Source organism: Entelurus aequoreus, linkage group LG21 (genome assembly GCF_033978785.1).
Source record: "Entelurus aequoreus isolate RoL-2023_Sb linkage group LG21, RoL_Eaeq_v1.1, whole genome shotgun sequence".
Taxonomy (NCBI): Eukaryota; Metazoa; Chordata; class Actinopteri; order Syngnathiformes; family Syngnathidae; genus Entelurus; species Entelurus aequoreus.
Genome location: NC_084751.1, coordinates 17,951,601 through 17,965,101, shown reverse-complemented (window position 1 = coordinate 17,965,101; position 13,501 = coordinate 17,951,601). Strand labels below are relative to the sequence as shown.

Below are 13,501 nucleotides of genomic sequence, written 5' to 3'. Positions count from 1 at the left end.
CTGACAGGAGACTCTGCAAGACGTTCCTAGCAAACCCTCACAATGCGTTTGGGCCTGCCAGGTCTGTCCGGCATCCTCCCCCACCATCGGAGCCAACTCACCACTGGGTGGTGATCGGAACTGGGGCCGAGTGTGTCCTGGAGTCAAGTGCACATATGGACACCCTTATGTTTGAACATTGTGTTTGTTATGGACAATCTGTGACATGCACAAAAGTCCAATAACAAAACACCACTTGGGTTCAGATCCGGACGGCCATTCTTCCCAATCACGCCTCTCCAGGTTTTACTGTCGTTGCCAACATGAGCGTTGAAATCACCCAGCAGAACCTTGTTCACTCTCCAGTACTCTCTTGAGGGAATCCAAAAAGGGTTGGTACTCTGAGCTGCTGTTTGGTGCGTAAGCACTAAAAACAGTCAGGACCCGTCCCCCCACCTGAAGGCGGAGGGAAGCTACTCTCTCGTCTACTGGGTTGAACTACAACGTGCATGCTTTGAGCCGGGGGGCAACAAGAATTGCCACGCCAGTAGAGTGGAAGAGAGTCCAGCTCCTTTCGAGAGAACGGTTTCCAGAGCCCTTGCTGTGCTTAGGCTCCTTCCCCCCCAGCGAGGTGACAATCCACGTCCCAAGAGCTATCTTATGTAGCCGAGGATCAGACCGCCTAGTGCCCTGCCTTCGGCTGCCACCCAGCTCACATTGCGCCAACCTCTTTGGCCCCTCCTATGAGTGATGAGCCCATAGGAGGGGGTACCCACATTGCCATGGGGACAGGCCACCAAGCGCTCACCATCGTGCCCCTCCTCTGGGCCTGGCTCCAGAGGGGGGGCCCCGGTGACCCGCGTCCGGGCAAATCTAAGTCCTTGTTTGTTCATTTCCATAAAGGTCTGATCCCTCACCTAGGACCTGTTTGTCTTGGGAGAACCTACCAGGGGTCATAGAAGCACCCAGACAAGATAGCTCCTAGTATCATTGGGACACGCATACTCCTCTACCACGATAAGGTGACAGCTCAGAAAGGAGCTGCCACCTAAAAAAAGGTTTAGTTTGTAAATCAATTTTGAGTTTGTGAAACAATTTTTTTTTAGTCTGTGAAACAATTTGGAGTTTGTGGAGTTTTGGCAGTAATTTCACTCTATTATTAAAATAATTATCTGATTGTGCCCCCCTGGGTCAAAAATAATTGCCCAGGTCTAATCTATAGTCTTCTTGTTTTTTTAAAGACGTTTTGGGGAAAAAAAAGTGTAATTGAAGAAACATGACAATCTGTTTCCGAACAGATCTCGCTGGACGTGTTGGCAGACATGGGCCATGAGGAGCTCAAAGAGATTGGCATCAATGCCTACGGGCACAGACACAAACTTATCAAGGGCATCGAGCGGCTGCAAGGTAAGGAAACAACATTAGACGCTCATGTGACTGTGCGGCAGGTGTCTGAAATATTAAATTATAATGTGCGCATGTGTTTGTAGGTGGCAACCCGTACCTGACGTTCCACTGCTCCAGCCAGGGAACTGTACTGATCGACCTGGCCCCGGACGACAAGGAGTTCCAGTCGGTGGAGGAGGAAGTAAACACACACACTCATATGAACCTCAAATATTTCCAATGTGTGTATTTTGCATATTAACCATCACAATCACACTTTGCATTGTTTCAGTAAGTTGATGATATTTTGTATACTGAAGTGTCAGTGAGAGCAACAACAGCTGATCTCTCTATTAAAGGCTTTAACACTAATGAGGACAAATAAAGTCTTTTAAATTGTTGTTTTTGTTTGACTCAAGCAAACTATTTCATTCTTGTGTAGGATTTTACTAAGTATTTAAGATACTTTTTAATTTATGTAGATTTTTTTAAACATAGGCTTTACATAAGTACTGTATTTTTCGGACTATACTGTAGCGCGCACAGGTATTTAAGAAGAAAAAAATGTGTTACATATATTTACCTCACCGGACTATGTGCCTCAGATGTATACCAGTAAGAAATATTTTGTGAATGTTTAGTTACATTCCTAAATCATTTTCAAATGGTGCCGGTAATACGGCAGTAAAACGGATGATCAAACAACACAGAAGTCATCGTCATTGTACCGGAAGCTAGTTCTTCAATCAGCTAAACAGACTCAAAAACTCCACGGTGACATTTTGGGGAAATTATGAAATTGAAACAATACAATAGAATGCCATTGTAAGTTAATAATACTAACAAGACACTTGTAAACGTGTTAGCATATTCACTAATGCTAAAGACGCTATCTTGATTAAATTACGATAGCACATACAAATATGCACCAAAAACACTCCTACAGACATCACACATGGGACAGTTTAGTAACTATGAATGGTTTTAGATATATTGTAAAACTTACAAACGTTGCTTGGAGTGATGAATGAAGAATCCTTTCAAGCAGAAGAACTATGGACGGTTATATTTCCAGTTCACGGCACAAAACAGAAAGTACATTTTCAACCCGCAGCATCTGCAGTTAGTGAACTCGTCCAAAAGATGTCGCCATAGCACGAACAAATTTCAATGTCTGCTGGTGTGATATAATAACTACATTTTTAAACTAAATTTGTGTTTTTAAAAATGTTTTAGTACAGGTTTGGGCACCGTTTTAGAAGTACTGATTTATTACTAGTGTCGTTTAAAATGTAACCAATACCAATCCCTCATTGTGTCTCCCGCTAGTCCAACACTGGGCTTGTAGAGTTGTGCACGCTTACACTCCTCACTTTTTATGGCGGTGGTAATGCACAATCCCTGGGTTTGTGGAGGCAGAAAAGTGTGGACACTGTATTTGGGATCTCTGTGAACACATCAGTTAACAGTCAGAAGTGAAGTGAAGTGAATTATATTTATATAGCGCTTTTCTCTAGTGACTCACAGCGCTTTTACATTGTGAAACCCATAATCTAAGTTAAATGGGTGGTGCTAGGAGCATGTGGGTAAAGTGTCTTGCCAAAGGACACAATGGCAGTGATGGCGGGGATTGAACCTGGAACCCTCAAGTTGCTGGCACGGCCGCTCTACCAACTGAGCTACGCCACCCCATAAGCAACATTGATAGACAAAAAGAGATCCCCAAATCACACAATCTCTCATTTGTACATGTTTCTGCGCTAAAAAGTGCTAATTTTCTTTTTATTGAAGCTCACATTCATCTTTAGATTAGAATAGAGTGAGCTGCTGTTGCTAGTCCACCACATCAGTCGAATTTACATATGCAAATTACATGTCAGTCCATTTTTATGAAAAACCCAAAAGTGAGATAGAGAGAAAAGCTCCAACATTTCATCATCATTTCATCTTACCTTCTCTGTGCCCTTAGCTGCAGAGCACCATCAGAGAGCACCGTGATGGCGGCAATGCAGGCGGAGTCTTCAGCCAGTACAACATCATTAAGGTGACAAATAATTAACCAATAAACTAATCACAACAAGTTGGAAGCTGAATACAGGAAATGAAGAATCATTTTGTTCTCTGTGTACAGATTCAGAAGGTGGTGAACAAGAAGTTACGAGAGAGATACTCACACCGCCAGAAGGAGATTGCTGATGAAAACCACAACCACCATAACGAGCGCATGCTCTTTCATGGTAAATATGTAATGTGATGCCACCCTGGTCACCAAACAGTACTAAAGAAAAAGAACACATTGGCATTAACAGCTTTCCAGTGTTTATCACGGGACGGCAATGTAGGCAACCTCCTAATGTAGTTTGTCTTAACTCCACAGGATGGCAGTATCTACATTTCAACTATCACAAGTGGTCAGAATGCAGAAGTTTTATCTAACTTTGCATGCGCTTTAAAATGTTTGTTACTCTACTCAGCGTGAAATTCAAGTGTGTCACACTTACTGTTCTGTTGTTCACAATAACATCATTAGTGATATTAATGTTGGCTAAGCAGTTTGTTTATTACCTCAATTACAACATTGGTTCTGTTGCGCAAGCACACTTGTTAATAAGTGAGCACATGCTCAAAGAGAGCGATATTTTCCTTTCCATTTGATTGGTTTTGTTTTTAGAATATGCTGAGGGCCAAAATCGAGTGAAATGTTTTTCAGTGTGCAAAACGTAATAATGTTAGGACAAAGACTAGCATTTACTCCAATATTATTAACACTCGTCCTTGTCCTGCCAGGTTCTCCCTTCATCAACGCCATCATCCATAAAGGTTTTGACGAGCGCCATGCGTACATCGGCGGCATGTTTGGCGCCGGCATTTATTTCGCCGAGAACTCCTCCAAAAGCAACCAGTACGTCTACGGGATAGGCGGAGGCACGGGGTGTCCTACCCACAAAGACAGATCTTGCTACGTGTGTCACAGGTCAACCTGGAAACATCCCTTTGACTTCCTGCAAGACAGGACGTCCCTAATGTTGACTGGTGTGTTTCGTCTCAGGCAGATGTTGTTCTGCAGAGTGACTCTGGGCAAGTCATTTCTTCAGTTTAGTGCCATGAAGATGGCCCATGCACCCCCTGGGCATCACTCTGTCATTGGCCGGCCGAGTGTCAACGGACTGGCCTATGCAGAGTACGTCATCTACAGAGGGGAGCAGGTGTGTACGCTTTTTCTGAAATCTTCATGTTTTTGTTTAAAATAACGGAGGGTTGTCACTAGGGATACGTATCGAATTTGGTTCTTTCATGGGCACCGATTGAAATCTACTACCAGGTATCGATTCACGTAAAATCCAACAGTGCCATATTCCCATATATTTGTTGCACGTGACGTCACATTCAGTTGCAGACTAAAATGGCTCAAACACTTGGCGGGGAGGCAAGCACTCAAAACGGACTCGGCCAAACTGCCGGTAATGTTGAAATTTCCATGCCAAAAAAGCCAGTATGTCTGATAGAAAATGCCCGAACGTAAAATATGCTAACTCAATGCTAATTTACATTGTATTAGCCATAGACATGCAACTGATTAGCATTACCAATTTTAGATGGTGATTTCAACACCTCCAAATTCGGTTAAGATGCACATTACAATCTTACAGCAAGTCTGTAGTGCAATACTTAAAGTAAGTACTTAAACGGATGGTTGCCACGGTACTACGCTCTCTCATAGTTATCACATTTTTCTTTATTTCTTACATTAAACAAAGAGCGCACTTTTCTAAGTCAAATAAACATACTTGGCCAATAAAACTGATTCTGATATACAGTCGTCCCTTCGCCACATTGCGCTTCAAATATTTATATATATATATATATATATATATATATATATATATATATATATATATATATATATATATATATATATATATATATATATATATATATTTATTCATATATATTTATATATATATATTTATATATATATATATATATATATATATATATATATATATATATATATATATAAAATATACAGTCGTGATCAAATGTTTACATACACTTGTCAATGATCATACATATATATATATATATATATATATATATATATATATATATATATATATATATATATATATATATATATATATATATATATATATATATATATATATATATATATATATATATACGGTGTATATGTATATACATATATATATACACACAGTCATGGTCAAATGTTTACATACACTTGTGAAGGACATAATGTCATGGCTGTCTTGAGTTTCCAATAATTTTCGCTTTAACTTATTTTTTTATGATAGAGTGATTGGAGCAAATACTTGTTTGTCACAAAAAACATTCATGAAGTTTGGTTAGTTTCTGAATTTATTATGGGTCTAAAATGCAGCAACATACATTATCAATTTTGGTGATGTAGAAAAGTTACAATAAAATTAGCTTCATGGCATGGCCTCTTAACTTCATGTGAGTGATTATGATTGACGACACCTGTTGACTTCTCTGAGCCCATTTAAATAGGGCTCATTTGATGCAGTTATTAGACTCGGTTACAAACGCAAAAATCTGTGCTGAGTCAAAATAACTCAGCACAGATCTGAAAAAACGAATCATTGACTTGAACAAGTCAGGAAAGTCACTTGGAGCCATTTCAAAGCAGCTTAAGGTCCCAAGAGCAATTGTGCAGACAGTTGTTTGTAAGTATAAAGTGCATGGCACAGTTTTGTCACTGCCACGATCAGGAAGAAAACGCAAGCTATCACCTCCTGCTGAGAGAAACTTGGTCAGAATGATCAAGAGACAACCAAGAACCACCAAAAACCAGGTGGAAGCTGCTGGAACACATGTGTCACAGTCAAGCGTGTTTTGCTTTGCCATGGCAGTCCATGGCTACCATGCAAGAAAGAAGCAATTGCTCCAGAAGCGACACCTTAAGGCTCGTCTAAAGTTTGCTGCTGATCACATGGACAAAGATAAGACCTTCTGGAAGAAAGTTCTGTGGTCAGATGAAACAAAAAATGAGCTGTTTGGCCACAATACCCAGCAATATGTTTGAAGGAGTGAGGCCTTTAATCCCAGGAACACCATCCCTACCGTCAAGCATGGGGGTGGTAGTACTATGCTCTGGGCCTGTTTTGCTGCCAATGGAACTGGTGCTCTACAGAGAGTAAATGGGACAATAAAAAAGGAGGATTACCTCCAAATTCTTCAGGACAACCTAAAATCATTAGCTTGGAGGTTGGGTCTTGGGTGCAGTTGGGTGTTGCAACAGGACAATGACCCCAAACACACATCAAAAGTGGTAAAGGAATGGCTAAATCAGGCTAGAATTAAGGTTTTAGAATGGCCTTCCCAAAGTCCTGACTTAAACCCCATTGAGAACATGCGGACAATGCTGAAGAAACAAGTCCATGTCAGAAAACCAACAAATTTAGCTGAACTACACCAATTTTGTCAAGAGGAGTGGTCAAAAATTCAACCAGAAGCTTGCCAGAAGTTTGTGGATGGCTACCAAAAGCGCCTTATTGCAGTGAAACTTGCCAAGGGACATGTAACCAAATATTAACATTGCTGTATGTATACTTTTGACCCAGCAGATTTGGTCACATTAGACAGTAGATCCATAATAAATTCATAAAGGAACCAAACTTCATGAATGTTTTTTGTGACCAACAAGTATGTGCGCCAATCACTCTATCACAAAAAAATAAGAGTTGTAGAAATTATTGGAAACTCAAGACAGCCATGACCCTGTTCTTTACAAGTGTATGTAAACTTTTGACCACAACTGTATATAAAAATATATATATATATATATATATATATATATATATATATATATATATATATATATATATATATATATATATATATATATATATATATATATATATATATATGTATGTATATATATATATATATATATATATATATATATATATATATATATATATATATATATATATATATATATATACACACTACCGTTCAAAAGTTTGGGGTCACATTGAAATGTCCTTATTTTTGAAGGAAAAGCACTGTACTTTTCAATGAAGATAACTTTAAACTAGTCTTAACTTTAAAGAAATACACTCTATACATTGCTAATGTGGTAAATGACTATTCTAGCTGCAAATGTTTGGTTTTTGGTGCAATATCTACATAGGTGTATAGAGGCCCATTTCCAGCAACTATCACTCCAGTGTTCTAATGGTACAATGTGTTTGCTCATTGGCTCAGAAGGCTAATTGATGATTAGAAAAGCCTTGTGCAATCATGTTCACACATCTGAAAACAGTTTAGCTCGTTACAGAAGCTACAAAACTGACCTTCCTTTGAGCAGATTGAGTTTCTGGAGCATCACATTTGTGGGGTCAATTAAACGCTCAAAATGGCCAGAAAAAGAGAACTTTCATCTGAAACTCGACAGTCTATTCTTGTTCTTAGAAATGAAGGCTATTCCACAAAATTGTTTGGGTGACCCCAAACTTTTGAACGGTAGTGTATATATACATTATATATATATACAGTATATACAAACCCCGTTTCCATATGAGTTGGGAAATTGTGTTAGATGTAAATATAAACGGAATACAATGATTTGCAAATCCTTTTCAACCCATATTCAATTGAATGCTCTACAAAGACAAGATATTTGATGTTCAAACTCAGAAACTTTATTTTTTTTTGCAAATAATAATTAACTTAGAATTTCATGGATGCAACACATGCCAAAGTAGTTTTGGAAAGGGCATGTTCACCACTGTGTTACATGGCCTTTCCTTTTAACAACACTCAGTAAACGTTTTTTAAGCTTCTCAGGTGGAATTCTTTCCCATTACTTGCTTGATGTACAGCTTAAAGTGTTCAACAGTCCGGGGGTCTCCGTTGTGGTATTTTAGGCTTCACAATGCGCCACACATTTTCAATGGGAGACAGGTCTGGACTACAGGCAGGCCAGTCTAGTACCCGCACTCTTTTACTGTGAAGCCAAGTTGATGTAACACGTGGCTTGGCGTTGTCTTGCTGAAATAAGCAGGGGCGCCCATGGTAACGTTGCTTGGATGGCAACATATGTTGCTCCAAAACCTGTATGTACCTTTCAGCATTACCATTAACAGATGTGTAAGTTACCCATGTCTTGGGCACTAATCACCCCCATACCATCACAGATGCTGGCTTTTCAACTTTGCGCCTATAACAATCCGGATGGTTCTTTTCCTCTTTGGTCCGGAGGACAGGACGTCCACAGTTTCCAAAAACAATTTGGAATGTGGACTCGTCAGACCACAAAACACTTTTCCACTTTGTGACTGATCAGTCCATCTTAGATGAGCTCAGGCCCAGCGAAGCCGACGGCGTTTCTGGATGTTGTAGCTTTGATGTAGCAAGCTACTTTTGCGGTGTAGCTTGTAGTGTAGCTTGCTACAATTCTCCGGGGATAGCTTCCCCTGTAACTTAGCTACATTTAATCGAGAATAACTTGTAGTTTAGCTTACTACATTTTCCAAGTAGCTTTTCCATCACTATATATATATATTAGGGATGTCCGATAATATCGGCCTGCCGATATTATCGGCCGATAAATGCGTTAAAATGTAATATCGGAAATTATCGGTATCGTTTTGTTTGTTTGTTTTTTTTTGTTTTTTAATCAATCAACAAAACAATACACAACAATACCACAACAATGCAATCCAATTCCAAAACCAAACCCGTCCCACCAATGTTAGGAATAACAACAAACAGAGCAATTGAGTGCAATTGAGGACACACAAACATGACACGGAACAATACAAATGTAGTGGAAAAAAAATGAACATTATCGACAACAGCATCAATATTAGTAATAATTTCAAAATAGCAGTGATTAAAAAAAACAACCCTCATTTATATTATCATTAAAAACATTAATAAAAAATAATTTTAAAAATTAGAAATGAACAATATTGTCACAGTGGCCCACACCTGCATCACATCTCACAAGCTTGACAACACACTGTGTCCAATATTTTCCACAATGATATAATAAGTCATATTTTGGTTCATTTAATAGTTGAAACAAATTTAAATAATGGATCCCATATTCCAATATATGACTCATTATTATCTAAACTAAATGTGGTTTGTTCTACTGATATCATCTCCATAGCTTGTGTATACCAGTCAGTATGAGTTGGACTATCAACAGCTATCCATTTTTTAAATATTACCCTTTTTGTTATTATGCATATTGAAAGAAAAGCATTTTTACTCTTTGATGACATGTTACTAAATTGATGGAGATCCCCAAGAATACAAGTTTGCAGTGTCATTGGGATGTTTATATTAAGGAATGTGATTGCTTCTTTTGTTGTTTTCAACCATAACTCTTTTATCCTCTGACATTCCCACAATAAATGAACAAGAGTTCCCTCAGCTGCCCGACACTTCATACATAACTTGCTATCTACTACACCAATTTTAAACAGCTGAGAAGATGTAAAATACAATCTATTCAATATCTTAAATTGAGTCAGTTTATCTTTAATGCTTCTAAAGGGCTTGTTGGCATTTTTCCAAATATCATTCCATGATATAGTTTTTTTTATTATCGGTATCGTTTTTTTTTTTTTAATTTTTTTTTTTTTTTTTTTTTTTTATTAAATCAACATAAAAAACACAAGATACAATTACAATTAATGCACCAACCCAAAAAACCTCCCTCCTCATTCACACAAAAGGGTTGTTTCTTTCTGTTATTAATATTCTGGTTCCTACATTATATATCAATATATATCAATACAGTCTGCAGGGATACAGTCCGTAAGCACACATGATTGTGCGTGCTGCTGGTCCACTAATAGTACTAACCTTTAACAGTTAATGTTACTCATTTTCATTAATTACTAGTTTCCATGTAACTGTTTTTATATTGTTTTACTTTCTTTTTTTATTCAAGAAAATGTTTTTAATTTATTTATCTTATTTTATTTTATAATTTTTTTTAAAAAGTACCTTATCTTCACCATACCTGGTTGTCCAAATTAGACATAATAATGTGTTAATTCCACGACTGTATATATCGGTTGATATCGGTATCGGTTGATATCGGTATCGGTAATTAAAGAGTTGGACAATATCGGAATATCGGATATCGGCAAAAAGCCATTATCGGACATCCCTAATATATATATATATACATATATATATACATATATATATATATATATATATGTTTGTATATATATATATATATATATATATATATATATATATATATATGTATATATATATATATATATATACAGCAGGGGTCTCAAACATGCGGCCCGCAGGCCAATTGCGGCCCGCGAGACGTTATTTTGCGGCCCCCACCTTAGTATGAACGTTTAATGTTAATGCGGCCCGTGAGTTTTATATGAATGGCGAGTCTTATATGAATGGCGCTTGACAGCACTGTGAGCGGAGCTGAAGCATTCTTGCCAACCCTCCCGATTTTGTCTATAATATTGAGGTCAACAATTTTGAGGGCACGAGGGCGGGCCGTGAAACAATGTGCCTGCACAGTCACATGTTTTATGCGGCTTCAGCGGACACACGTAAGTGACTGCAAGCATACTTAGTCAACAGCCATACATGTCACACTGAGAGTAGCCGTATAAAAAAACTTTATCAATGTTACAAATATGCGCCACAATATGAACCCACACCAAAAAAGAATGACACATTTTGGGAGAACATCCTCACCGTAACACAACATAAACACAACAGAACAAATACCCAGAATCCCTTGTAACCCTAACTCTTCCGGGCTACAAAGAATCTACCAATCATGGCTCTCGAGGGCCGAACATTGACGTCACTTGCGTGATGCAAGCAGAGAAACGTTTTGCTGCTTTTCCACGAGACCCGCATGCGCTCTACCTCCCTCCCTCCCTCACTCGCGTGCTCTCTCTCTCTCTCTCTCTCTCTCTCTCGCTCGCTCTCTCTCGCTCTCGCTCGCTCTCTCTCGCTCTCTGTCACTGTGTGTGTCTTTCTCGCTCCCGCCGGTCCGAGCAGGGGAGACGAGCGGTGCGGTAGCTTCCGAAGGACCGAGCGACAATACAAAAGTGTGGTGCACTGGACCCCAACGCTGATACTCCGACAGAGAGTCGCTGGGCGAATCGGACGTGTAATACGTTAGTCGTGATCGGGGCTAATTGTGCTACCGTAACTGTAAACTCCACAGCGAGCCCCCCCACCCCCTCCCGTTGGCTCCAGACAGAGATGATTTTTGTTATTTGGGTCCAAAATACCCCTGCGTTAGTGGAAAAGCGGCAAATGAGTGAAAGCGACAGAAACGTTGCCATGGAGACGAGGGTTGTCTTACGTGCCGGGCTGCAGTCACACCGCGACACCTGTCCGTCAATAATAAAGTCCCCGATAACCTGGACCAATTCAAACCGTTATTTGTTTTTTTTATTGTTTAATTTGCATTGCCTCACACGATGAACACTACGTATATTTTTATATGACGCCATATAACACTCCGGGAGCCGTCACTTTTTCCCGGTACTTTCCGCCGACCGCCGTGTTGCTGTCGGGAGGAAAAGCGGAACGACACACATTGCGGAAATAACATTATTCTCCGTGCGTCGGTTAAATACAAATATATTCCACAACCCCAAACATGTCTTTTTCAAAGCGTGCAGTGAAGAGAAAAGTTATTCCAGGAGAAGTGGGAGATGCAATATTTCTTTGTTGAGCACAAGGGCACCCCGACGTGTCTTATTTGCACAGAGAAAGTTGCCGTGCACAAGGAATACAATTTAAAACGTCATTATACCACTAGACATGCTGAGGAGTATGCAAAATACCAGGGAGATGAAAGAGTGAACCGGTTGCACATTACAGTATGTGTATGTGTATACATTGTTGCTGACTGGAGAAATGATAAATGATGATAAATGGGTTATACTTGTATAGCGCTTTTCTACCTTCAAGGTACTCAAAGCGCTTTGACAGTATTTCCACATTCACCCATTCACACACACATTCACACACTGATGGCGGGAGCTGCCATGCAAGTCGCTAACCAGCAGCCATCAGGGGCAAGGGTGAAGTGTCTTGCCCAAGGACACAACGGACGTGACTAGGATGGTAGAAGTTGGGGATTGAACCCCAGTAACCAGCAACCCTCCGATTGCTGGCACGGCCACTCTACCAACTTCGCTACGCCGCCCCGAATCGAATTATTATTGTTAGAATAGAATAGAATAGAATAGAATAGAAAGTACTTTATTGATCCCTGGGGGAAATTCAGCACCACAGTTCGCTCACAATAGACAAGAATAATAATAAATAATATAATATATATAATATATATAATATATATATATATATATATATATATATATATATATATATATATATATATATATATATATATATATATATATATATATATATATATATATATATTCTACATATACTACATATACTCTACATTTAAGTGCAGGCAAGAAGGAACATATGCATTATACAGTCTGTTGCATTTTGGGAGTCTGAGCCTTCCACTGAACGTGCTCATTCTCTCCGCAAGGTCCGTATAGTCCGTACAGTATGTATATATATATATATATATATATATATATATATATATATATATATATATATATATATATATATATATATATATATATATATATATATATATATATATATATATATATATATATATATATATACCGGTATATGTATATATATTGTTTAAAATTGGTGTAGTAGATAGCAACTCTTGTTCATTTATTGTGGGAATGTCAGAGAATAAAAGAGTTATGGTTGAAAACAACAAAAGAAGCAATCACATCCCTTAATATAAACATCCCAATGACACTGCAAACTTGTATTCTTGGGGATCTCCATCAATTTAGTAACGTGTCATCAAAGAGTAAAAATGCATTTCTTTCAATATGCATCATAACAAAAGGGTAATATTAAAAAAAATGGATAGCTGTTGATGGTCCAACTCATACTGACTGGTACACACAAGCTATGGAGATGATATCAGTAGAAAAAACTGCATTTAGTTTAGATAATAATGAGTCATTTAGTGGAATATGGGATCCATTATTTAAATTTGTTTTAACTATTAAATTAACCT

General features: G+C 38.4%; 1 protein-coding gene across 6 annotated transcripts in view; it reads left to right on the top strand.

Moving 5' to 3' along the window:
* LOC133638459 (poly [ADP-ribose] polymerase tankyrase-1) overlaps positions 1-13,501 on the top strand; it is a 312,114-nt gene that overhangs the window by 295,540 nt on the left and 3,073 nt on the right. For all 6 annotated transcript variants that reach the window (XM_062031088.1, XM_062031089.1, XM_062031094.1 and 3 more), the window contains 6 exons: positions 1,278-1,386; positions 1,470-1,567; positions 3,335-3,409; positions 3,497-3,602; positions 4,153-4,339; positions 4,415-4,571. In XM_062031088.1, the coding sequence (XP_061887072.1) occupies positions 1,278-1,386; positions 1,470-1,567; positions 3,335-3,409; positions 3,497-3,602; positions 4,153-4,339; positions 4,415-4,571 (732 nt within the window). The remainder of the gene's footprint in view (positions 1-1,277; positions 1,387-1,469; positions 1,568-3,334; positions 3,410-3,496; positions 3,603-4,152; positions 4,340-4,414; positions 4,572-13,501) is intronic.